At 41.6% G+C, this 27,484-nt stretch overlaps 1 protein-coding gene across 2 annotated transcripts in view; it reads left to right on the top strand.

The window, feature by feature from the left end:
• The window catches only part of COP1 (COP1 E3 ubiquitin ligase), a 177,742-nt gene that overhangs the window by 104,332 nt on the left and 45,926 nt on the right, over nt 1-27,484 (top strand). For both annotated transcript variants that reach the window (XM_075833074.1, XM_075833072.1), the window contains one exon: nt 13,209-13,325. In XM_075833074.1, coding sequence (XP_075689189.1) covers nt 13,209-13,325 — 117 coding nt within the window. The remainder of the gene's footprint in view (nt 1-13,208; nt 13,326-27,484) is intronic.

Here is a 27,484-nt window from a genome sequence, read left to right as displayed (position 1 = left end):
GGAGGTGTGCTTTGGGTCATTGTCCTGTTGTAGGATGAAATTGGCTCCAATCAAGCGCTGTCCACAGGGTATGGCATGGCGTTGCAAAATGGAGTGATAGCCTTCCTTATTCAAAATCCCTTTTACCTTGTACAAATCTCCCACTTTACCAGCACCAAAGCAACCCCAGACCATCACAGCACTCTTCCAGCATCTTTTTAGTTGTTCTGCATCTCACAAATGTTCTTCTGTGTGCTCCAAACACCTCAAACTTCGATTCGTCTGTCCATAACACTTTTTTCCAATCTTCCTCTGCCCAATGTCTGTGTGGTTTTGCCCATATTAATCTTTTCCTTTTATTAGCCAGTCTCAGATATGGCTTTTTCTTTGCCACTCTGCCCTGAAGGCCAGCATCCCGGAGTCGCCTCTTCACTGTAGACGTTGACACTGGCGTTTTGCGGGTACTATTTAAAAAGATCTCTTTTTCTAGCCATTTGGAGAGTTTAATCGAACCCACAAATGTAATGCTCCAGATTCTCAACTAGCTCAAAGAAAGGTCAATTTTATAGCTCCTCTAAACAGCAAAACTGTTTACAGCGGTGCTAACATAATTGCACAAGGGTTTTCAAGTGTTTTCTAATGATCCATTAGCCTTCTAACACAGTTAGCAAACACAATGTACCATTAGAACACTGGAGTGATGGTTGCTGGAAATGGGCCTCTATACACCTATGTAGATATTGCATTAAAAACCAGATGTTTGCAGCTAGAATAGTCATTTACCACATTAACAATGTATAGAGTGTATTTCTGATTAATTTAATGTTATCTTCATTGAAAAAAACGGTGCTTTTCTTTCAAAATAAGGAAATTTCCAAGTGACCCTAAACTTTTGAACGGTAATGTGTGTGTGTATGTATGTATGTATGTGTGTGAATATATATATATATATATATATATATATATATATACATATACATACTACCATTTAGTAGTCCCTTAAAATTATTAGACCACACAATAGACTTGACCAGACACAGTAAAAATTACGCATCCCAGATCAGGCCCCCTGAAAATTACAGAACCCAGATTAGACCCCCTTTAATATTAGACCCAGGTGAGACCCCCTAATGACAGACCCTGGATGAGACGCCTAATGACAGACCACAGATCAAACCTTGTAATACCCACAGACCCTAGAACAGACTCTTCCCGATTCTTTGGACAGACCTGTAAAGGAGGAGGCAGCGGCTTGTGGTGGGCGGGCTTTACCCCCTTGGTGACCACCAATACGCCTTTTTACGTCGGTCACTAAGGGGCCTTAGGTTAGGCTGACGCCTTTTCACGTTCGCCTAGTCTAAGTCCTGCACGGGTCTCCCGTGCAGGCAGGAGCCGGGGCTCTGCTGTCTGATGACAGCTGAGCTCCTGCTCCAACGCCTGCGATCGAAGTTTACTTCGATCGCGGCCGTTTAACCCGTTAAATGCCGCCGTCAATAGCGACCGCGGCATTTAACTTTGTTTACAATGGGAGTGAGCTCCCTCTGTCACCCATCGGCGGCCCGCAAATGCAATCGCGGGTCTCCGATGGGGTGTCATGGCAGCCGGGGGCTTGATGAAAGCCCCCAGGTCTGCCCTGGACATATGCCTGTTAGGACGCGCCGGAGGCACGTCCTAACAGATTGCCTGTCAGATTTACACTGACAGGCAATAATGCTCTGGTATACGAAGTATACCAGAGCATTATAGCAGCGATCGGAACATCGCACAGTAAAGTCCCCTAGTGGGACTAATGAAATAAGTCACCAATGTGAAATAAAGATTATTAATAAAAATTACAGTAAAAAAATAAATCCATTTTTTTCCATAAAAAGTGGTTTTATTTAGTAAGTGTAAAGTGTAAAAATTAAAATAAAAGTACACATATGTGGTATCGCCGCGACCGTAATGACTCCATTAATAAAGTTAATATGTAATTTAAACCGCAAGGTGAACACCGTAAAAAAGAGACGCAAAAAACGATGGCGAAATTGCAAATTTTTTTCAATTGCCCTCCAGAAAAGTCATAATAAAAATGAATCAATAAGTCCCATGCACCCCAAAACAGTACCATTCAAAACTACGTCTCGTCCCGCAGAAAACAAGCCCAAAAAATCACTACATTGATGGAAAAATAAAAAAGTTACGGCTCTTGGAAAGCGATGATGCAAAAACAAATAATTTTAGTTCAAAAGTGTTTTTATTGTGCAAAAGTCGTAAAACATAAAAAACCTCTACATATGTGGTATCGCCGTAATCGTACCGACCCATAGAATAAAGGTAACATGTTATTTACGTCGCATAGTGAACGGCGTCAATTTAAAAATGCATAGAACAATGGCGGAATTTCAGTTTTTTTTTTATAATCCTCCCAAAAAAAGTTAATAAAAGTTAATAAAAAAATTATATGTACCCAAAAATGGTGCTATTAAAAAGCACAACTAATCCCGCAAAAAAACAAGTCCTCATACAGCTATGCAGACGAAAAAATAAAAAAGTTATAGCTCTTTGAATGCGACGATGGAAAAACGAATAAAATAGCTTGGTCATTAGGGCCTAAAATGGGCTGGTCACTAAGGGGTTAAAGACTGGAGATGCTTACTCTGTAAGCACATTAACTCGCACATGAGTGCCCCAGCAGCCAGCAATGACTCCTTTCTAGACACTAGAGCAGTCTTACATTTTTTTGTAACGCCCAGGTTCGTACCCCCTGAGCCTGCAGCGTGTGTACCCCCTTGGGTATGCGTATACCACAGGTTGAGAACCTCTACTCCAGAGCAATCCCCGCCCATCCTCTGTAAATTATAGTAACACGGCCGTCGCCAGCCCTCATTGGACAAATCGTGAGAAGCTGAGGTGTCGCGTGAGGCGGGCGACTGTACAAATATATGATTGTTCAAGAAGCACGGCAGAGTGGGGGAGATTGCACTATTCTGGCATAAAGCGCTGGCACACGGGATTATTGCGTGGGGAATGCCGGTGTGTTTCAATGTAAAAATTACATATCTGGAAACAGCGTCTTTTAACCAATGCGGCCATTACTGTGGTTTGTGGGGGTAAAACATGCTGACCGATTTCCCTTGTAATGAAGTTGGTTTAGTACTGAAAAACAAAGCGAGTATCTGAACTGTCCCCTACCTCAAGGGGCCACACACATTCATCAGTCCAATGCCAAAATACTCGATGGGATTTCTAAATGACACTATAAACCTTTAAGCACATAATGAGTTATACATCGCGCTTGATTCTCGCCATAAACTGGAGCCAAAGTGACGATATTCAGTCTTTTTTTATTTTATTTAAAAGAGACAAACCAGGTTTTTCTATGGGGAGAAAGTAATTTAAGTACTGTGGCCATTTAATCCCGTGAGGGACGTCGTCTATACTGTGCAAACCCTTCTGCCAGCTGATCTTCCTAATACAACCTAATAAGTACATTTATTCATTTATTCCAACTTGTATACAGCTGTTTCGGGCTTATTAACCATCATCCGCGCAAGATATGGAAACCATGGCACTGTGGAGGTCCTAACCCATGTTATGTAGCAAGGTTAGCGTGAACACTAGTAAAAGTACCAAACATTCTGTGTTCCAATTTACTTAGTTGCAGAAAACACATCCCTAACTATCTAATATACTTTTTTTTTTTTTTTCTTTTTTTTATTTCTCACCATTTTTAAGATGTCTGCTTACAATTCGTGAATAGAAACATTTATGGTTTACACTCAAAGGCTGAAAACCCTACAAATCTGATACTTCTCACAGCCAAGAGTTTGCGCAGTTTAGCCTACAGATGATTTCCAGACCTAGACTGGACTCCAGGCTGATAATATTTTACATACAGTGGTACATTGTAGCAAAACATCATGACACATGAGATATTGGTGCTGAGAGTTTGTCTAGACTGGATACGTTTGTACCAAACTCTCAGCTGTGTGAAGTATCATTTCTGTACGTGTTTTTAATCTATAGATGTAAGCAAGAATGTTTCAATTCATTGACTGCAATCATAGTTCTTGTAAAATAGTGAGCAATCGATGCACAAAGTATAAATATACGTTTTCATTATACAGTGATTACGTTTTAGTTACATAAAACTGAAAAATTCCCTGCGTTTCGGTCGCTCACCCTTGAACTGGCGGTGGCTTGGCTGTGGTCCTCCGGGATCTCAGATCAAAAATATCCCAGTTTCTGAATGTAATAAGCTTGCTGGCGGATCATCTTATTGGCACAACAGCACATCACACACGTTTATGGGGACCTCTGATCGACACTATTTATATCAGGTGCATAATTGGAATTATTAGGGACTCATAGTAAAGTCAAGAAAGGGACCGCACCTTGTTAACCGTAAGCTGAAATATGGTCATGTAAACCGCAGCATACCAACACAGCTGTTGCGTCTGTAATCATACATAGATATAAATCTGGTAGTTGGCATCCCTTATGTTCTAATTATCTGAGCTGGATTACCCACTTAGGCCTTGTTCACACAGAGATTTTTTGCAGGAAGGAATTTTTAGGCAGATTTTGAACTGCCAGTGTTTTTTCCATGTTTTTTACCCACTGATGTCAAATCTAATGCAAGGACTGTGGGCAAAAAATGCTCAGAAACGAACGCCGAAGATTTTTTTTCTGCTGATCAAATCATGAAAGGTCAGAGGTGGAAACCGCTCAAAGAAAGCGCATGGCTTTTTTTTTTTTTTTTTCAGAATTGCCAACGGAAAATAAGAAGCAGAATATAGTAGCAGAAAAGTCGGTGAGAGCTAACAAATTTCATCCACACTCTGCGTAAAATTTCAGAGCAGAAGTTCAGCTGCGGTGCGTATTTTTCGTACTGTAGCATGTCCATTCCAGCTGCGAAAAGTGAATAGAATTGCTACGTTTTTCGGAGGAGAGATCACCATCTCCCAGTATTGTGAGAAATGCCGCAAAATACACACCATTTTCTGCAGGAAATGGTGCCGTTTTTCTGCAGCGGAATCTCTGCTAGTTTCTGCGAAATTGCTGCAGAAATTTTCTGCAGCCATTCCGTTACGTATTCATTAGGTATTCATCTGCTAATAGTGCAACATAAATACCAAATCCAATATGGCAGAGATTCATTATGGCTGCATGGCTTCCGGAGTGTCATCATTATACCACCGTTATCTTTGTGAGATATTCCATGACATGTAGGTGGGAGAGACAAATGAATGCCACGTACTGAATCACATTTACAAGCCGCAATGAAGCTATTCAGGCTAATTTAGACTCTGAAATCTCGAATATAATCCTGCTGAAAATAATTTGCTGATTAATTATCAGTGTCTCCAAAGGATAAATGCACAAATATGAGAACTGTATGTGTGTGTGTATATATATATATATATATATATATATGTGTGTGTGTGTGTGTATATGTATGTGTGTGCATATATATATCATTTTTTTTACCAGCCGTCTTCCATAATCATTCCAAATAATGTAAGAGGTAGTAAAACCTCTCTTGTTGCTGCCCCGTCTTAACGTCCCGTCGTCCCCAGCCCTGAGGATACATCTGGAAGTCTCGCAATGTGTAAATCAAGTCCATTCACATTTATTGTTCCCATATACTTAAGTAGATTTTTGGAAGAGACAAACGCACAGGCGAAAGTGTCGCTGCAAGTGGCGGCTTTCTCCGAGGAATAATTCTACATGCTTCATAATCACAATGTCTCTGACTTCACACAGTGCATAAATATTATAAAACCAGGAGTCCATCTCATTGTAGGAGATTTAATCAAATCCATAGCTCTGTGTCATCTTAACCAATTTTATTTTTTTATTGCCGACAAGCGGTAATGACTTTTTTGTTGTATTTGAAATATTGCAGGCTTTATTGTCACATAATAATCCTGGCACGCTGCGCTGCATTTTGCATTCATTAACAGGACTTTTTAATGGTAAACGGAAAATAGCAAATGTAAGTTTACTCCCAGCACGCTGGTCCCCAGGGGTTCTGCCACAACAAGGGATACCTGTTCAGGGGGCAACTTTTAGTGTAGTGACTAAAGGTATAGCTATAAAGATTACCCCTCAATCGGATAGATTATATCAAATGTATTCAAATAGTTCTAAACCACCGGGCCGGAATCACACATGCAGTTTTTTTTTACACTTTTTTTTTGGAGCCAAAAGGTAGGAGACGTATCCATCTTTCTTTTGCACTTTTTTTTTCTTTTTGTATCCAGTCCTGTGTTTGACTAAAAAAAAAAAAAAATTTAAAAGAGCTTACATTGCTATAAAACACCCAAAATAGTAGTCCTCCCGAAACGAATCCCCTACCGCTCCCATGCCGAGGATTTTCGGATTCCCTGCCAATCTGTGTTCTTCCTAGGCACGTCATCATTGGCGCAAGCAGAGCGGAGACTGGCAGGGGAGCCGGGAATCGTCAGCACAGGATTGGTAAAGTGAGTATTACTCCTTTTGTTATTTGATAGCATTGTAAGCAATTTGTAATAACTTCTATAACGCTGTACAACCCCTTTAACCCCTTAGTGACCACTAATACGCCTTTTTACGTGATTCACTAATGGGCTTTAGGCTAGGCTGACGCCTTTTCACGTCAGCCTAGTCTAAGTCCTGCACGGGTCTCCCGTGCAGGCAGGCGCCGGGGCTCTGCTGTCTGATGACAGCTGAGCTCCTGCTCCAACGCCCGCGATTGAAGTTTACTTCGATCGCGGCCGTTTAACCCGTTAAATGCCGCCGTCAATAGCGACCGCGGCATTTAACTTTGTTTACAGAGGGAGTGCGCTCCCTCTGTCACCCATCGGCGGCCCGCGAATGCAATCGCGGGTCTCCGATGGGGTGTCATGGCAGCCGGGGGCCTGATAAAAGCCCCCAGGTCTGCCCTGGACATATTCCTGTTAGGGCGCGCCGGAGGCACGTCCTAACAGATTGCCTGTCAGATTTACACTGACAGGCAATAATGCTCTGGTATACGAAGTATACCAAAGCATTAGAGCAGCGATCGGAATATCGCACAGTAAAGTCCCCTAGTGGGACTAAGAAAATCAGTCATCAAAGTGAAATAAAGATTATTAATAAAAAGTACAGTAAAAAAATAAATCTATTTTTTTCCATAAAAAGTGGTTTTATTTAGTAAAAGTGTAAAAAAAAAAAAAAGTACACATATGTGGTATCGCCGCGACCGTAATGACTCCATTAATAAAGTTAATATGTAATTTAAACCGCAAAGTGAACACCGTAAAAAAAAAACGCAAAAAACTATGGCGAAATTGAAATTTTTTTCCATTGCCCCCCAAAAAAGTCATAATAAAAATGAATCAATAAGTCCCATGTACCCCAAAACACTACCATTCAAAACTACGTCTCGTCCCGCAGAAAACAAGCCCAAAAAATCACTACATTGATGGAAAAATAAAAAAGTTACGGCTCTTGGAAAGCGACGATGCAAAAACAAATAATTTTAGTTCAAAAGTGTTTTTATTGTGCAAAAGTCGTAAAACATAAAAAAACCTCAACATATGTGGTATCGCCGTAATCGTACCGACCCATAGAATAAAGGTCACATGTTAATTACGTCGCACAGTGAACGGCGTCAATTTAAAAACGCATAGAACAATGGCGGAATTTCAGTTTTTTTTATAATCCCCCCCAAAAATGTTAATAAAAGTTAATATAAAAATTATATGTACCCAAAAATGGTGCTATTAAAAAGCACAACTAATCCCGCAAAAAACAAGTCCTCATACAGCTATGCAGACGAAAAAATAAAAACGTTATAGCTCTTTGAATGCGACTATAGAAAAACGAATAAAATAGCTTGGTCATTAAGGCCTAAAATGGGCTGGTCACTAAGGGGTTAATAATAATACCTGTCTAGTGCCACCTGTTGGGAGCTATGAAGTTACAGTGGTATTACAATTTTGGCAAATAAAGCTTATTCATTTTTTAATGAAAAATTCTAAAATTTGCCTGATGAACTTTTTGTCAATTCCTCTGAATTTTCAAAATCTCTGCCTCCAGCTATTCAAAATTAAACTAATGTTTACTTCCAGAGAGCCCAAAAATCTGTCCTGGTCATGTGATGGACACACAGGTGCAGGGCTGAGTGTAGTTAGGCTACGTTTACACAAGCGTATCAGATTCGAGTGTGCTTGCGAGTGGGTATGCGTTATTCACGCACTCGCAAAGCACATCTTTTTTTTTATTATTATTATTTTCAATTGAATTGATGCATAAATCACACACAGCACATGGATGTGCGGTGCGTGATTTTCACACACCCATTGACCAGAGGCGTAGCTAGGCTCTCCAGCACCCGGGGCAAAGATTCAGATTGGCGCCCCCCCCCCAACTTATTTCCCGACATCTCCTTCCCCCTCGCCATGTTTTCTTTCCCTACCAATCAATGAGATGTAATTTTTTGTTCACAATTTTTTTAATATAACTTGAGTATAAAAGCATTTCTACATTTTACAAGTTCTATAATGTAATTAACATAAAAATAAATTAAAATAAAATAAATTAGAGGCCACACACAGCCCCCTGTAGATAGCGCCACACAGCCCCCCTCTTGCAGATAGCGCCACACAGCCCCCCTCTTGTAGATAGTGCCACACACAGCCCCATGTAGATAGTGCCACACACAGCCCCCAGTAAATAGTGCCACACACAGCCCCCCTTGTAGATAGTGCCACATTACAAACAGATAGAGCCCATTTACAAAGGGGCAGCGTCCTGCTGCCTCTTTGTAAATAGCGCCACACTCCCCCCCCCCCCCCCCCTTTTAAATAGCGCCACACTGTGAACAGACCGGTGAGCGGTAGCCTACCGATACCACTCTCCGCTCTGCCTGGTGTGACTTACCGGAGGAGCCGAGGAGGTCATTCGGCGCAGGCAGCGGCGGAGTTCCTTCTGACTAGGGTTGGTGACAGCCAGGGCCGGCCTTCGCTTGGATGGCGCCCTGTGCGGGACTCTCTATTCCCGCCCCCTACACAAACAAAAAATTAACCACATATATAGACACGCTGGAACATATATACTGTACATACATAAAGACAGATATTTAGACATACAGGTAAATATACATACACACATTCTGGAATACAAACATACAGGTAAATATATAGACGTACAGACACATATACGCACACACACCGGCAGATAAATACACAGACCGGAACATATGCAAATACATAAAAGGCACAAATATACAAGCACAAAGACACATTCACAAACAGACCCATATATACGCACACAGGCACATATGTACACAGCACAGATAATGTAGTAGATGTTACCTGCAGTCCTATGTAACAACACAGATAACACAGTGAATACTCTCTAAATACAGATAGTAGTGTTACCTGCAGTCCTATGTAACAACACAGATAACACAGTGATAACTGAGTACAGATAATGTAGTAGCTGTTGCCTGCAGTCCTATGTAACACCACAGATAACACATTGTAGCAGAGCTGAGATTGTAATTTAGCACTATGTGTTATCTGTGGTGTTACATAGGACTGCAGGCAACAGCTACTACATTATCTGTACTCAGAGAGTTATCACTGTGCTATCTGTGGTGGTACATAGGACTGCAGGCAACAGCTACTACATTATCTGTACTCAGAGAGATATGACTGTGTTATCTGTGGTGTTACACAGGACTGCAGGTAACAGCTACTATATTATCTGTACTGTGTAGCAGAGCTGAGATTGTAATTTAGCACACAGTACAGATAATGTAGTAGATGTTCCCTGCAGTCCTATGTAACATCACAGATAACAGTCATATCTCTCGGAGTACAGATAATGTAGTAGATGTAAGAGACAAACACATGCAGAGACACAGACAGACAGAGACACACACACACTGTAACATATACACATACAAACACAGAGACACACATTACACACAGACACTCGCCATGTCTCCTTGCTGACAGGTCAGGACGGACTGTGTGTGGGCGGAGCTTCCTCTTCTGCTTCTCGGCGGAGCACAGAGCACAGGCAGATGCAGGAAGGCTGCAGCACGGGAGTGGACCTGTCCCCTGACCTGAGTCATCTGACCTCATGTCACTGACGTGAGGTCAGGTGACTGGACTGGTCCACTCCCTGGCCGTCACAGACCCCAGTCAGAACGCCGTAATGTCCTGGCTCTTCCTAAGCTGCTGCAGGTGTCCTACATACGGGGCGCCTGTCAGCAGCGATCAGCTGCTCTTCGGCGCCCCCCTATCAGTATCCTCCAGGCTGCGCCCGGGGCACATGCCCCGCCTGCCCCCCCCCCCCTAGCTACGCCCCTGCATTGACTTCAATGGGCGATAGGTGCGTGAAAAACGCTTCAATATAGGACATGCAGTGAGTTTTACGCAACAGACACTCGCTGTGTGAAAACTCCTGCATGTGTGAACGGCCACATTGAATTCAATGGGTCCGCGTGCTGCGCATCATTTCCCTGCGCAGCACATGGACGTTATTCACGTTGGTCTGAATGAGCCCTTACAGTACACTTGTCAGAGCTGTGTCTTGCAACGAGCCGTGCACCTGTGATCATCATCTAGCCATGGACAGATTTTTATCCTCTGGAAATAAAGAATGAATCAATTGATTGACTGCAAGCAGAGATCTTGGTTACACCTGCAAGCCTAAAGCTTACATCCGCCTAATATTAGATATCTGCACAGTCTCCTCTACGGATCAAACAGGTGGAGGCTGCTGATGTTACTCACCTGTATCTGCTCACTTAGCGCTGCAGTGCGGGGTCAGAAAAGTCAGATACTTTACTTTATGTTCTACATGTTAACCTATTAAGACAGTGGTCTCCAACCTGCAGCTCTCCACCTATTGTGACTGTACAATTCCCAGCATGCCCCTGACCACTTGCGACCCCAGAAAAGGCAATCTGACTTGTCCCTGATTCTTGTGCCATTGTTGCTGTGTGGAGACTGCCCAGTTGTCAATTTATTCATAAATGTGCATATCAGCCATCGAAATGAATGGGATTGATTGCTGTGGTAACGAAGACAGATTGCGGGGGCACTGAGGCACCTAGCAACCTAAAATATCTATTTAGTCCACATTGAGCTTCTGAAAACCCTGTGTCAGCTGTTTCCATCAGCCCCATAGACATTGAATGGAGCGGCAAGTCGCATGCTTCACCGCCGTTCTATTCAAGTTCCTCGCTGCGTGGGGTGCACCAAGGAGGAACATGAAACTCAAGACCTCCAATCTAGTGATCGGCGGGGCCTCCAGCGATCAGAAATGTATCACCTACCCTACGGATAGGGGATACATTTGTATTTTGGCACAACCCTTATCATTTCCACCAAAGACAGCACCTTCGCTAGAGATTGACTTCAATGTGCATAGACCGGTGACCAACATAGCAAGGGAATTTTTTTTTCCTTTAAAGTGTAAAAGTGCAACCCAGTGTGAAGATTTAAGTTTCTAATCTAGAACTAAAAATATAAGTGCTGTTTGGTGGCTTCATTCAATATGGATGAAAGAAGGCTGAGATGAATTATTGCAGCTCTTTACTTTCACCCTGCACATTTCAGCTGCAGGAGAAAATCGATAGTGATAGTGAGATATATAAAGAGGGGCGGTGATAGCTAAAGCGGTGTAAGCGCTCAGCCGCTTTGTGTCTATTTGGCTTTTTCCGTAAATAAATGTATCAGTGTACGGACTCGATAGAAAGTCTGGCCCGTACTCCGATACATCGGATTTCCGGAAAAAGCCGAATAGACAGGAAGCGGCTGAGCGCTCACCCGAGCGCTTCAGCTGCTTCGTTCTAGTGAATTGGTGGGGTCTCAGTGTTTGGACCCCCACCAATCCAAGCTTCTGACTTGTCACTATGACATGTCAGGAGTTTGTCAAACTTTTAGCTACACTTTAAGTAATTGTAATATCTCACCCAAACAACTGCGTCTGTAGAGGGAACTTGCTGGTTAATAAAGTCCTGTGATTACAGCAGCCTCTGCACTGTTTCAAGCAGTTTGTAGTAATGAACTAACGTGGGATTGGTGGCAAGTGTAACGTGAGCCAGCAGACGTGTAGACAGAGGGACCGGGGATCGGGTGGGATTTCCTTGGAAGAGCTTTTCTGATTACACATGATGGGTCCTGATACTGTTTTGGGATGTAAATATATGGCTTATGGCTGTGTGAATACAGCCTAAGGCCTCATTTACACTTACATATTTTATCAGTATGTTGCATACACTTTTTTTGTTTTTTATTTATATATATATATATATATATATATATATATATATATATATATATATATATATATAAATAAATTTTTTTTTTTTTTTTTTTTTTTTGTTCTATAGCCAAAAGCAGGAGTGGCTCCTAACCACAGAAAAGGCATAATGCAAACATTTATATATGGGTTATTTGCATTGTAACGAACATTGTCCTGATGCAGGCAAAATAAATAAATACAAGATCAAATATCTCTGAGTGAGACCTAAGGCCATAATCGCATATTGCCGCTTGTTTTTCGGGGTTTTTCTTATTTCCCAAGATATGGGATTTTATCTAGTCTTTGGCACTAACTATACGGCTCATGCACGGAGCCATCACACTGTCATGAGCATGACCTGTTAGACTGTAGAAACTTAAATAAATAGGTAAAAACTGTAGCACATTAATGGTGCAGTAATTGACGGCCAAGTGTGAAATTTGGAGGAAGGTAAATCTCCCTTCGCATTGTTTAATACATGCTACGGCTTAAGGCCGGATTCACATGAGCGTGTTCAGTACGTGATATACGGTCCGCAGGTCGGCCGCATTTCCCGGACTGAGCACACTGCAGGGAGCTGGGCTCTTATCGTCATAGTTATGTATGACGCTAGAAGTCTCTGCTCGCTGCGGGAAAATTGTCACGTACTGAAAACATGTTTTCAGTACGGGACAGTAGTTCCGCAAAGATCAGGGACTTCTAGCGTCATAGATAACATTGATGCTAGGAGCCCGGCTCCCTGCAGTGTGCTCAGTCCGGGAAATGCGGCCGACCTGCGGACCGTATATATCACGTACTGAACACGCTCATGTCAGTCCGGCCTAAGGGTAAGGAAACCCATGCCGAAGTGCGGTGTTCAATGAAAGGACATGACCTTTTAAAAAAATAAAATGATCTTGTATGCATGATCACGGCATGTGTAATAAAACTTTTTCTTTGTTACTTTGTCTCTCGTTTAGTAAAGCTATGGTCTACCAACCTGGATAATTCTGTTGCTAGTATTGAAGCCAAAGCCAATGTATGCTGTGTAAAATTCAGTCCCTCTTCCCGTTACCACCTGGCGTTTGGCTGTGCAGGTAAGTCTTACTCTTTTTTTTTATGATCTAATGTTTTTAGTAGCAGACATATTATGTCATGTACATATTGACGTGTACATTGTGGCTGACTAACACTTACCGCAAAACAGCATATAGATGTACTTGAAAGGCTATGTACGCCTTTGAAAAAAATTTTTTTTTAATATAACTGTGTATCAGTGTGTTTGGTGCAACTTTCTAATTTACTTTTTTTATTGAAAATAATTGTTACTTTTTTAGTTACAGCTGCTTTGTATCCTGTCTACATAGCAGCTGTATGAAACCTGTATCCGTCAGGTCAGCGGGACTGATGGGTTCATTGTCAGCAGGCGGGTCCTTCATGTCTCTAAGTTTTGAACTTAGTTGTGATTGATAACCGGTGGATCGGACCCGCTGACCTGACGGATGCAGATTTCAGCGGTAGATACAGCTTACACAGGTTACAAAGCAGCTGTATCTCAAAAAGTAAATTTTTTAAAATAAAAAAGCAATTGGAAAGTTGCACCAAACACACTGATATACTGTTATATTAAAAAACAAAGAAAAAATAATTTCAAAGGCGTACATAGCCATTAAGAAATGATGGCTATATGTAGGTCACGCATTCTCCCTTGTTTTACTGGTGCTCTTAAAGGGGTAATCCATTGTTGTATACTGTGTTAGGGCCCGTTCACATCTGCGTAGGAGGCTCCATTAAGGGCCTTCGTCACAGATGCAGCCGAAAATACTGGTAACAATAGCACAGGGTGCCTCTTGGCTGAGTGTACATTTTTATTGGCGAAGGATTAGAAAATCTGCTGTGGATTCACAGAACGAGGCGGTGCTTACTTTGTAATTATATTTACTCTTATACCTCTATTAAGGTATTGCATTTGCGCTTATTTTGCTAGGTATTGACTGTTTTTCTTTAAATAGGCAGCTTAACCCCTTAATGACCGGGCATGTTTGTACCTTAATGACCAAGCCAGATTTGTCAAATCTGGTATGTCTGACTTTATCAGAGAATAACTCTGTGAAAGTTTTGAATATCCAAGTAATTCTGACATTCTGTTTTTTCGTCACATGTTGTACTTTATTTTAGTGGTAAAAGTAGACTGATACGATTTGCGGAAATTAATAAAAAAATAGAAAAATGGAAGAAATTTTGTAAAAATTACCATTTTCCCCTATTTTTAACTGCAATATGTCACATATATGTATATATATATATATATGCACACACATATATATATATATATATATATGCACACACATACTGTACAATTTTTTTAATTAAATATATATTTCTATCTCTTTACTCTATTTTGGCAGCACTTTTGAAAAAATAAAATAAATTTTCAGCAATTTAGAGGACTTACAAATTGAATAATAATTTTATAAATTTTGAAGTACATTTTGTTTTCCTGCACCAAGCCAGGTTTTCAGAGGCTCATAGGTCTCAGAGTGATGGAAACCCCCACAAATGACCCCATTTAGAAAACTAGACCCCTTAAGGTATTTATTTAGGGGTATAGTAAGTATTTTGACCCCACAGTTTTTTGCTAAATTTAATGCATATCAGGTGAAAAAAAAAATAATTTCACTTTTTTTTCATAAAAGTATCAGTTTGAAGACCAATTTCTTTGTAAAGCGAACATGAAAATGAAGAAACACACCCCAAAATCTATCACCCTCTTTCTCCTGTTTTCAAAAATACCCACATTGTGGCCCTAATGCGCTGCCTGGACACACGGCAGGACCCAAAAGGAAGGGTGCACCCGGAGGCTTTCAGGACTCATATTTTGCTTGAAAATGTTTTAGGCCCCACTGTACATTTGGAGAAGCTTTGAGCTGCCAGAACGATAGAAACTCCCCATAAACGACCCCATTTAGAAAACTAGACCCCTTAAGGTATTTATCTAGGGGTGTAGTTAGCATTTTGACCACACAGGTTTTTCGCTAAATATATTGGAATTAGTCTGTAAAAATTAAAATGTACTTTTTTTCTGAAACAACATAGAAATTTTTATTATTTACAAGGAATAACGAAGAAAATGCACCCCAACATTTGTAAAGCAATGTCTCCCGATTACGACAATACCCCATATGTGGTAATAAACTGCTGTTTGGACCCACAGCAGGTCTCAGAAGGGAAGGAGCGCCATTTGGATTTATGATTTTGCTGGAATGGTTTTCGGTGCCATGTCGCATTTGCAATGCACTGGAGGGACCAAAACAGTGGAAACCCCCCAAAAGTGACCCCATTTTGGAAAAATCTTCAAGGAATTTTTCTAGGGGTATAGTGAGCATTTACACCCCACGGGTCTTTTGCAGAGTTTACAGGAATTAGGGCGCGAAAATTAATATCAACATTTTTTTCCACTAAAATGTTGCATTTTCTCATTTTCACAAGGGATAAAGGAGGAAAAAAACAACCATTTTTTATAAAGCAATTTCTCCCGAGTACGGAAATACCCAACATGGGGTCATACGTTTTTTCATTAGAAATGAATTAACCCTTTCAGGACTGATCCAGTTTTTGCTTTCATATTTTAGATTTTCACTCCCCGCTTTCCAAGAGCCATAACTTCTTTATTTTTCCATCAATAGAGCGGTGTGAGGGCTTATTTGTTGCGGGACAATCTGTCGTTTTCATTGGTACCATTTTGGGGTACCTGCGATTTTTTTTGATCACTTTTTATTCAATTTTTTTGCAATCCTGAGCAAAAAACAGGAATTCTGACACCGTTTTTTTAGGTTTTCTTTTTGCGGCGCTCACCGTACGCTATAAATGACATTTTTACTTTATTCTGCGAGTTGGTACGGTTACGGCGATACCAGATGTATATAGGTTTGGTCCTTTTTTTTAGCGTTTGCGCAATAAAATGACTTATTTATAAAAAAAAAAAATTCTGTGTCGCCATATTCTGAGAGCCGTAATTTTTTAATTTTTTAGTCAAAAAAGCTGTGTAAGGGCTTGTTTTTTGCGGGACGGATAGAAGTTTTTATTGGTACTATTTTCGGGTACATGCGACTTTTTGATCACTTTTTATTCTTTATTTAGGGAGCGGTGGTGACCCAAAAAATTGCGATTCTGTCGTAGTTTTTTATTGATTTTTTTTGGGGTGTTCATCGTGCGGGAAAAATAACAGTTTTATAGTTGGGGTCGTTACGAACGCGGTGATACCAAATATGTGTACTTTTTTAACGTGTTCATTTTTTTTTCTATAATAAAAGTCTTCTTATAGGGAAAAAAAGCATTTAGTGTTTATAGAACTTATAACTTTTATTTTTACACTTTTTTGAAAACATTTTTATTACTTTTTTTTACCTTTTTAACTTGTCCCACTAGGGGACACTTAGTCTTGCAGCTTTGATCGCTGCTAGAGTACATTACACTACAGACGTAGTGTGATGTACTCTAACTGTCATTGTGACGTGACTGTCACACTGACAGGAAGCAGAGGAGGAACGGCCGGAGGCTGTTCCTCCGAGGCTTCCGTACATGGCAACCCGGAGGTCATTATCTCACCTCCGATTGCTGTGACAAGCCTCGGTAGCCCCCACGATCACTTCCTGGGGGCTGCTGATGTGCTTCAAACCACTTAAATGCGGCGACGGCAATCCATCGCCGCACTTAAGGGGTTAACTGCCGAAATCAGCGGCGATGGTCCGCTGTCCGGCAAGACTGATGTCTCAGCTGTCGGGGACAACTGTCAGCGCGGGTCTGTCACTCTGTGTTTACACAGAGTGACAGTTTGAAATGCGGACGAAAATGAACGTCATGGTGCGGGAACTAGCAGCCGACCATGACGTTCATTTTCGTCCTTGGTCGTTAAGGGGTTAAATGGCTTATTCCCTTTTGGACAATCTTTTTTTGTTAGAAGGTTCCCTGATAATCACAGGATGTAAGATGATCACGGGATGTAAGATGATCACAGGGTGTCTTCATCTATAATGTGTGGCAGTTCACAGCAGCAAGTGTTAAATTCCCCTGCAGCGCCACCACTGAGTGAATGACGCATTACACGGTTTCCTTTGAATTCAGTGTCTGTAAAATACACAGATGTGTAGGCTTCTCCATAGTAAGGGATGCTCTTTGTAGCTCTCCACTTTTACTGGTAGATAAGTGTCTTGGCCGGGGGATATTTAAAAAAGAGTTTTGTAAACCAGACAAATCCTTTAAAGAGTCTCTGTCACCACATTATAAGTGCCCTATCTCCTATATAAGGAGATCGGCGCTGTAATGTAGGTGACAGTAATGCTTTTTATTTTAAAAGACGATCGGTTTTCACCACTTTATGAGCAATTTTAGATTTATGCTAATGAGTTGCTTAATGCCCATGTGGGCGTGTTTTTACTTTAGACCAAGTGGGCGTTGTACAGAGGAGTGTATGACGCTGACCAATCAGTGACCAATCAGCGTCATGCACTCCTCTCCATTAATTTAGTCAGCGCATAGGGATCCTGCTAGATCCTTATGTGCTGTCTTATACTAACACATTAATGATACTGAAGTGTTTAGACAGTGAATAGACATTCCACGGGATGCCTATTCAGTCTCTGCACTTTGTTACTGTTTCTGTGGTAGTTACAGCAGAGGAAGCGTAATCTCGCGAGATTACGCTGTAAATGACAGGTTGCAACGAGATCACGCTTCCTCTGCTGTAACTAGCACAGAAACAGTTACGAAGTGCAGAGATTGTGAATAGACATCCCGTGGAATGTCCATTCACTGTCTAAACACTCCAGTATCGTTAATGTGTTCGTATAAGACAGCACATAAGGATCTAACAGGATCCCTATGTGCTGAGGAAATGAATGGAGATGAGTGCATGAGGCTGATTGGTCAGCGTCATACACTCCTCTGTACAACAAGCCCTAACATTACTACAGTGTCCTGATAATGAATACACATTAAATCCAGCCTGGACGTCATGTGTACTCAGAATCCTGACACTTCTGACTCTTTTTTTTTTGTGAGATTCCGGCAAGTGAAACCAAATCTCGTTTAGCTCCGAGATCTTGCGAGATTTCGTATCCGTTGCTGGAATCTCACAAAAAAGAGTCAGAAGTGTCAGGATTCTGAGTACACATGACGTCCAGGCTGGATTTCATGTGTATTCATTATCGGGACACTAGTAATGTTAGGGCTTGTGTATGAGGCTGCACATAGCGATATATCTATATCGCTAGTGCAGTGTAAATGAATGGAGAGGAGTGGATGATGCTGATTGGTCACTGATTGGTCAGCGTCATGCACTCCTCTGTACAACGCCCACTTGGTCGAAAGTAAAAGTACGCCCACTTGGGCATTAAGAAAGCTCATTAGCATAAACTTAAATCGCTCCTAACTTTGTGAAAAAAGATCGTTTTTTTAAATAAAAAGCATTACTGTCACCTACATTACAGCGCCCATCTCCTTATATAGGAGACAGGGCACTTATAATGTGGTGACAGTCTCTTTAAAGAGGCTCTGTCACCAGATTTTGCAACCCCTATCTGCTATTGCAGCTGATCGGCGCTGCAATGTAGATTACAGTAACGTTTTTATTTTTAAAAAACGAGCATTTTTGGCCAAGTTATGACCATTTTTGTAGTTATGCAAATGAGGCTTGCAAAAGTACAACTGGGCGTGTTTAAAGTAAAAGTCCAACTGGGCGTGTATTATGTGCGTACATCGGGCGTGTTTACTTCTTTTACTAGCTGGGCGTTCTGATGAGAAGTATCATCCACTTCTCTTCAGAACCCCCAGCTTCTGGCAGTGCAGATCTGTGACGTCACTCACAGGTCCTGCATCGTGTCGGCACCAGAGGCTACAGTTGATTCTGCAGCAGCATCAGCATTTGTAGGTAAGTAGCTACATCGATTTACCTGCAAACGCCGATGCTGCTGCAGAATCAACTGTAGCCTCTGGTGCCGATGTGTCCTCGCTCGTCTGACACGATGCAGGACCTGTGAGTGACGACACAGCGTGAACTCTTGAGAACACGCTGTGTCTGCACTGCCAGAAGCTGGGCGTTGTGAAGAGAAGTGGATGATACTTCTCATCAGAACGCCCAGCTAGTAAAAGTAGTAAACACGCCCCTATGTACGCACATAATACACGCCCACTTGGACTTTTACTGTAAACACGCCCAGTTGTACTTTTGCAAGCCTCATTTGCATAAATACGAAAATGGTCATAACTTGGCCAAAAATGCTCGTTTTTTAAAAATAAAAACATTACTGTAATCTACATTGCAGCGCCTATCTCCTGCAATAGCAGATAGGGGTTGCAAAATCTGGTGACAGAGCCTCTTTAAGTTCCATATAGCCGCTAAAGTTGGGATCAGGCAGTTTCCAACCTTCTCACCATGGGGCTGTCCAATAGCCATCAAATACAGTACTTTTGTTATCCTTTCCTAATCACTTCAAGCATTAATAAATGACATTGGCTCTGGAAGCTTTTTCACTCATAATAAACTGAACACTTCCCACAGACAAGACACGGCTGATATAGGAGCATTAACCTCTGGCCTCCAGCTGCTGAAACGTCTGCAGGTGGGAGGTTTGTGTTCCTCCTGCACTTTTCTATGCAAAGGTCTGTACAGTTCATCTGCTCATCCTGCGTCTACAGCGCTTGGAGAGGGATACACGGCATATGTTCCAGGAGATGCGAACTAACACGTTTTAACTATTTACTTTCACCGCTCCCACTTCTGCACATCGAGGTGCAAGGAGAAAACTGCATCAGTCTGCATGGCCTTCCACATTTTTTTTGTGATAGCTGAATTTTGTAAGTGGAATCTCTTATTAAGATATACAGTTTAGAAGAGGGCAACTGGTATCTAGACCCAAAGGAATCCACAGCGGGGAGAATTTATCAATACACTTGAGGGGCGTGCAAATAACTGTATTGAGATATCTTCTCCAATGCATTAGGATAAACAAACGCTTTAAAGGGAATGTGTCGCTAGAAATGTTAATTTTTTTTTTTTTTCCGTTAAACCATTATTATTTAAGTGATTACACATTGTTTTATTTTTTTCACAAGTCAAGAAATATAAATTAGATTCTAGCATCTTCGCAGTCGTGAATTTATTTATGTTCCTTATGACCCATATCAAGTTAGTCCTCTATTTTTTTTAGGTGTTTTTTTTTTTGTTCCTCCTTCTTCCCCGCTGTGCACGTTTTGCTCTCTCTCATTGACATTTTTATCGCCTGCTGTGTCAAAAGCTTTTGACAATACAATTAAAAGGGAAAGGGCGCATGCACCCCTCCCCCCAGCACTTGGTGTCAAGCCCATTATCCAGAGCTGTCTGAATGTCATCTATAACCTCGAGCCATTGCTAGGGCCTGTCAAAAAAGAAGGTTGTAAAGAAGAGGGCAGAACAGACTCTGTATAACAGCAGCATTTCCAAGTGAGCGCCGCTCCGAGGTGTCTCACATCCGTGCCCTTACAAGCATCTGTGTGTACACGGAGACCCCTTAAAGACTGTAATGGGATTCTTTATATCTGACTCTGAACTTGCCTAGGCACTGCCATATTGTAATTACTTGTCTTTTTCAGCATTGCTGAACTATGTATCTGAACATCAGTGTCTTCTAAATACCCTTAGAAGAAATGACTACTTAAACTAGTAATAATTCCAATTTCTGAGTGCACACAGCCATGTAATATCACATATTACATTGTTCAGCCACAAAATAAGATACTTTTTTCCTCTAGATTGAATATCACTTAAAGCTTCCGAAGTACCTAAGAGAAGGCTTTGTATCTAGGTACTTAGCGGCGTCTTAATGTGCGGTATTATCGGGGAGACGGAATTATACATAAGCATCTCATATCTATTTAGGCTGATGGTTCATTTCTCTAATGTCCATAGTTATGATTTTATTTGCGTTTTCACCACTATGCCGTAACTAGAAAACAAGAAGCTTGGTTTTAGAGACCTCGATTATCGATGGTTCTACTGATCTGGTCCTTCTACATAAAAATGTATTTATTTTTTTACCTTAAAAATGTTTTAAAAAATTGGCCTTCGCTTGTCCCGAACCAACATCATAATTATACAGCTCATGTGTTACTATATAACTAGGCAGCTGTGCTATGAAGGAGATTGGGAAAACTATATGAAAAATTCTAGGATCTCCAATACAGATTTTATTAAAATACCTGAATAAAGACTTAAAGGGGTTGTCAAGGCACAGAGCGTTTTTTCATACGGATGACCTATCCACAGTATAGGTCATCCGTATATAATCGGTGGTGGTCTGACTGACCCGGCTGCCTCCAAGCACCAGCTGTAATGCGTTAGTTGGTGCTGGAAGAAGATGGCTCCAGTCACAGTATAGCGGATGTACTGCGCCTTTGCTCCTATTCAAGTGAATAGGAGCAGAGATGCCGTAACCCAACATGGCTGCTTTACTGTGACCGGAGCCATCTTCTTCCAGCACCGAACACTGTATAACTCCCGGTTCAGGTGTCGGTGATCATATACTGATGACCTATACTGTGGATAGGTCATCAGTTTAAAAAAACTGTCCCGTGCCTATAAGGCTGGATTCACACGTCGCGATCAAAATGCATTTTTTTTGCTGCATTTCACAACAGAAACAGACCATTTTGCCGTAATGTAGGCCATGCCGTAAAAACCCAGCCCTAATAACTCGACAGAGGAGGAAGACTCAGGTAATTTTTATTACATGTGAATTTTTTTATTACGTGGGGAAACTATCTAGCTTGCCTTACAGAGAACTAACAAAAAAGTGGAATGGGCACTTCTATTACGTAAAAATAAAAACAATGGTTCCCATGGATGGAAGCATATATTTTCTTTGTTGGGAAATGTTTTAAGATGACGTAATCTCAAGCACTTTAGCACGCATGGGATTCAACTATTGGCTCGTTCGTCTGATTATGGACAAATCTTTGTGTCGGTGGTAACCTTTATCTTATAATGAAGGCTACTTAAAGGGTTGCCCACTTTGGACAACTCCTCCTTGTTAGAAGGATGTACTAAAAAAAGAGATCTCACCCGGGCGTGGGGGCCATCTTGTCTTATCTTGGCGGTGGCCCCGGCGCATGCGCTGCGTGTACGGTCTGACGCAGTTGGCGCCTAATAATAGCGTACATCTAGATAGAGGTGGGGTGCATTTGCCGTTCTGGCGTCTGCCTGTTGCACTTCGCATGCGCGGGGGCCATCTTGCCATACCTTGTCAGCGGCCTTCACTCGGGGTGTACGGGCAGACGCTGACTGGCATTAAACATTGACGCGTTGCTGGATAGAGAACAGCAAGAAAGGTAATATGCCTAACATTATACACACAGCTGCACACAATGATTGCACGACACGGGAAGCATATATAGCAAGGATAGATACCTCGTAGTAAAAAATACCCCTGAGTAAGCCACATTGTGGTGATACGTGCGGCTTTTAGTCCACCTTTTCCTCCTAGGATTCTACGCTGCATAGCTCCGCATATTTTTACACGTTCTGATATTTATTACCCGTCTGTTTGATTTCTTCATGGTTCGCTACATATGTGGAGGGGTTCTGGTGGACTGTTGAGGCTTTTGTTTGGTTACTTATCAGGGTGACCAACTCCCCCTTTAGGAGTAATTTTTAGCATGTGTTTGCTATTTTTAAATTATTTTAATTCTGTACATGTGGTACTTCTGTTGAAATAAAAGATTTTTGTTCTACTCTTCATGGTTTTATTATTTAGTTGCCATATACATACCCATTTTTTTTTTTTTTTGTTGGTTTAAAAAAAGAGATATAATCACATTGTCCCACTACTGGGTCTCGCATTGATCAGCTGTAATTTGTGGGGTACTGTGGCAAGGGTTCAAGTCTAATACTGCGCCATTGCAGAGAAAATAAGCGTTACATAGTTCCTATTATAAGAAATTGGCTGCCTGCGTAATATATGAATGTGTTGCATTCCCTAGAGCGAAAAACACCCTTGGTGGCGGCTCTCCACTCTTGCTAGTTCTCCAGTTGGTGTTATATGGGGAATAGGGAACCTCTTTCTAGTAATTCAAAATTCTCTCAAAGGGTATTAAAAACCAGAAAACACGACTTCAAATTGTTCCCCTCCACTAAGTTTTAGTAGAATACAATACCCATACAATACTCTTACCTTAGATACCTCCCTTCCCTGTGGATTAGAAGATTGTAATGTTATAGCCATACATGTTGTGATGCAACTAGTAACATCTTTACCCATTATTACAGCAGCGAGATTGTGATCGTGAGATTTTGTTCAAGTGGTTTGGTGTCACAGAACACATTGCCCAAAGAGGATATCGAAATTGAGTGCTATGTTCCCTAATGCATCTGTTAATGATGACCGCAGGTGGCTGTCTTGGCCGGGCTGTGTACAGTGATGCTGGATGTGACATTGGACAGTCTAGCCAGCTCTGGGTTTGCACCAACTGGAAAATATTCTGGGCACCCAATCCAAAATGATGGTTTGGCCATGTAGCAGGCAAGCTCTACAAACCTGTCCAGTACACCAGCTGTTCTCCCCATATAACTCCTAGTGAACCCTTCCAGACTTTGGATGTCTTTTAATCTTGGATTCTAGCACCACATCGGATAATGGCAACAAATGTTTTGTAGTTTCTTTATTTTCATTTAGAATCTGGCACATTGCATTGTAAAGCTTTAGGACAGAGGTGGGAAGAGACGTTCCAGAAGGGCAGCTCATATAGCTGTAGTGAATAGATGTCCATGAAGGCTATGGGGCAGATTTATTTGAGACTGGCATTTCATCCAGACTTCGCTGGAGTAAAATGAGTTCAATTTATTAGGAGGCACAGGCCTTCTGTAAAATTTGGTCCATCTCTGGCTGTTTGTGTGCCAGATGTTGAATTTTACGACTGCTGAAAAGAGGTGTAGATTTGCGCTATAATTCATGCAATTTTCTGTCATAAATTATTGTAAATCTGACGGTGTGTTGGTGATCCTGCCCCCTCTTGATACTTTCGGCCTCTTGCCACTTGAAAAGTGGTGAGAAGAGTCTAAAGTCGTAGAATTTAGTGCAAACATTGGATGCGCCAAAACTAGTAACTTTTTTATGTGACAAAAGTTCTCCAAAGTCATTAATGACTCCCAACTATGTTTTTGTTAGCCGGATCCACTGAAAATAATGTTTTTGAACCATGCAAGGCTCTCATCCAACTTTTTGGGGGAACATGGACTGGTCAAACCCAGTGTTTCCTCCAGAGGTAAGAAGAGCAAGATGTGTTGCACAACCTCTTATATCCCATCCACTGTGGTTGTATAGTGGTCAAACACACTGGCTGTGAGGGATCACGTGACAAATTGAATGACTTGTTTTGTTTTGTTGAGACTGACCATTGCTTGTTAACTATATAATGGTGGAACAGATGTTCTGAGTGTTTACTGAGCCCCTAAGTATAGCAAGATTTTGATTAAGCATGTCCTGTGTTTTCGGGACTGCTCAGTCACTGGTTGAACTCAAATACATTGCCTTAGGGGGCATCTGACTCCACCAAGGTTGTCTCAGTCTGCTGTGGCCATTCCTTTGATATGGTACATGTTGAGCTTCAGACTGAGCTCATCTACTGAGTCTTCATGCGTCCAGCTTTCTGCATAGGCCTTCCTTACTCTCTCTAAGGGCCTGTTCACATCACTGTTCGCTTTCCGTTCCGGGGTTCCGTCTGAGGTTTCCGTCGGGTGAACCCTGCAACGGAACGTGAAACCGCAGCTTCCATTTCAGTCACCATTGATATCAATGGTGACGGAAACATTGCTAATGGTTTCCGTTCGTCACCATTCTGGCAGGTTTCCGTTTTAACGACGGAATCAATAGCGGAGCGACTGCGCTATTGATATATCTGAGAAATCACAGAAACTTTAGAAGTAGCCAAATCAACAATTTTGTGCATTCTTAAAAAGAAGCAATGCACTGGAGAGCTCAGCAACACCAAACACAATAACTAAAGTGGATGACCGCAGAATTGTTTCCTTGGAACACTCTCGAGGAGGTTGGCGTATCGTTGTCATAGTCTACAATCAAGAGACGCCTTCATTAATGTAAATAAAGAGGTTTTATCTCTATGTAAACCACTGGTAACACTCAAAAACCGAAAGGCACTCATGACCCTGTTGCCAGTTCACCGGTTTTCCTTCCTTGAACCACTTTTGGTTGGTACAAACCACTGAATACCGGGAACACCCCACAAGACCTGCCGTTTTTGAGATGCTCTGACCCAGTCATCTAGCCATCACAATTTGGACCTTGTCAAAGTCGCTCAATTACTTACACTTGTCCATTTTTCCTGCTTCCAACTCATCAATTTCAAGAACAGACTGTTCACTTGCTGCCTAATATATGCCACCCCTTGACAGGAACCATTGGACGCCATTGTAACACAATAATCAATGTTTTTCTCCTCACCTGAAAGTGTTTTTTAATGTCATGGCTGATCAGTGTATAATATAAAGTGCTATAATGATTTTGGGAAAAGTTTAGTTTACCTTCTAGAGTGGTCAAGTAAAGATGTGCCACCATGTGGTTCTCTGTGTGACGCTGTGTTCTGGTGAATATAGCGTCCGATAGAGTATGGCACCATTGTTTTTCTGTCAGTCATACAGAATCAGACCGAAAAATGCTCTGTATGTAGGGAAAGTCCATTATATTCGATCGATTCAGTTCCTGTAATGTTTTGTAGGTTTATAAAATCTGCTTCACCTTTTTCTGTGCTGTTGACATCCGTACGTTCCACAATCAACTTTTTGCTTTTCTTCACAAGGGCAGATATCCCACTGTTGCTTTTTATGTCACGCACAGATTCTCCTTTGTTAACACAGTTCAGAGTCCATGTTCTTATCTTACTGTTTCCAATTATTTTTTTTTGTTGCTGATAGACTATTATTGGAATGTGCTTAATTCATTTCATGCATTTTATTTTTTTTTATTTTTATGTCCAAATATTTTTTTTCCCAACTGTATCAGCGCAGATGGTATTTTTCTCCCTTTTCTTTAATCTTCCTGTCTGACGGCCCATATGGCGGAGAAGCGGTGCTGTCTCTTTAAAGCTTGGCCAGCTGTTCTGTTGCATTTCCAATTAATGCTTACAGCTCCGTTCCATCCTCTTTGTAGTTATAAGGGGGGGGGGGATAAATGTGAAATAAAGATCGCTTGAATTGATGTGTGTGTAGGGAAAAGCGGGGGTGAGCGAAACCAAACTCATTCAGGGAACACTCTGTGTCAGAGCAATCAATTAGTAATTAAGCAACTAATTTTAGCTAGCCAAGGAATGATGCCGAAAGGGATGGAGAACGATTGCCCCGCAAGCACGTGTAGGCACATCGTGTCCGGTCCGGGCGCCGGGAGGCAGAGGTTTGTTTCATGTGCTTTCACATATCCATAGGGGGTATCAAGGCTACAAGGAGTATGGGGCATTCAAAGCTATTTGCGGTGATTTTAAGTTCTGGTTCGTGCCTTTTAAAATGGTTTGGTGTCTGTCGTTTAGGATTTTTAACCTCCTTAATGTCTGCGTCTTATTCTGGAGCGTTCTGTAGGGCACACATTATAACTCTGGACCTTTAAACTTTCTCATATTCCTCTCATCTCCACTAATGGCTTAGTCGGTATGAGAGGTTAGACATCATTCCCCCTTGAAAGTCTCCACTGCTGGCTTTAATCTTCCTGTTTTTCCTGCAGTTCTCCTGGTGCTCTGATTGAAGGAATCAATATGTATTTGGAGGGTTGAATAGTGATTTGTTCATGTGGTGCCTTTGGCAGGTCACGGTGTGGACAGTTTAACCGTTTAGGGCTATCCTAGAAGCACTGCGCCTTTGTGTGATAACTACAGTATCGTCTCCTCATCCGTGGTCCCACTTTGTCGTTTTGCTCGAGGCAAAGCTCAGGAGGGAGCTCATTTTGTCACTTGTATGGGCTTTTATCATATTAAAATGACTTCAGAGGGACAATTGGTCAGCATTGACGGAGAATTTGCAGTATATCAAACCGTCGTCATGCACATAATGGTAATTTGGATGTGTATACAGCTTGATAGCAGTGAGATGTGTTATTTTCACCAGGTTTCATACCTGTTTTCTAGAAGGTTTTATGTTCTTAATCTGCAATGGAAACTTTGGTGTTAACCCTGGTCATTGGGGAGAGGTATTGCGGTGTATTGGCATGTTTATAGATGGCCG

The sequence above is a fragment of the Rhinoderma darwinii genome, chromosome 7 (assembly GCF_050947455.1).
Source record: "Rhinoderma darwinii isolate aRhiDar2 chromosome 7, aRhiDar2.hap1, whole genome shotgun sequence".
NCBI lineage: Eukaryota > Metazoa > Chordata > Amphibia > Anura > Rhinodermatidae > Rhinoderma > Rhinoderma darwinii.
This window is presented reverse-complemented; position numbering and strand designations above follow the sequence as displayed.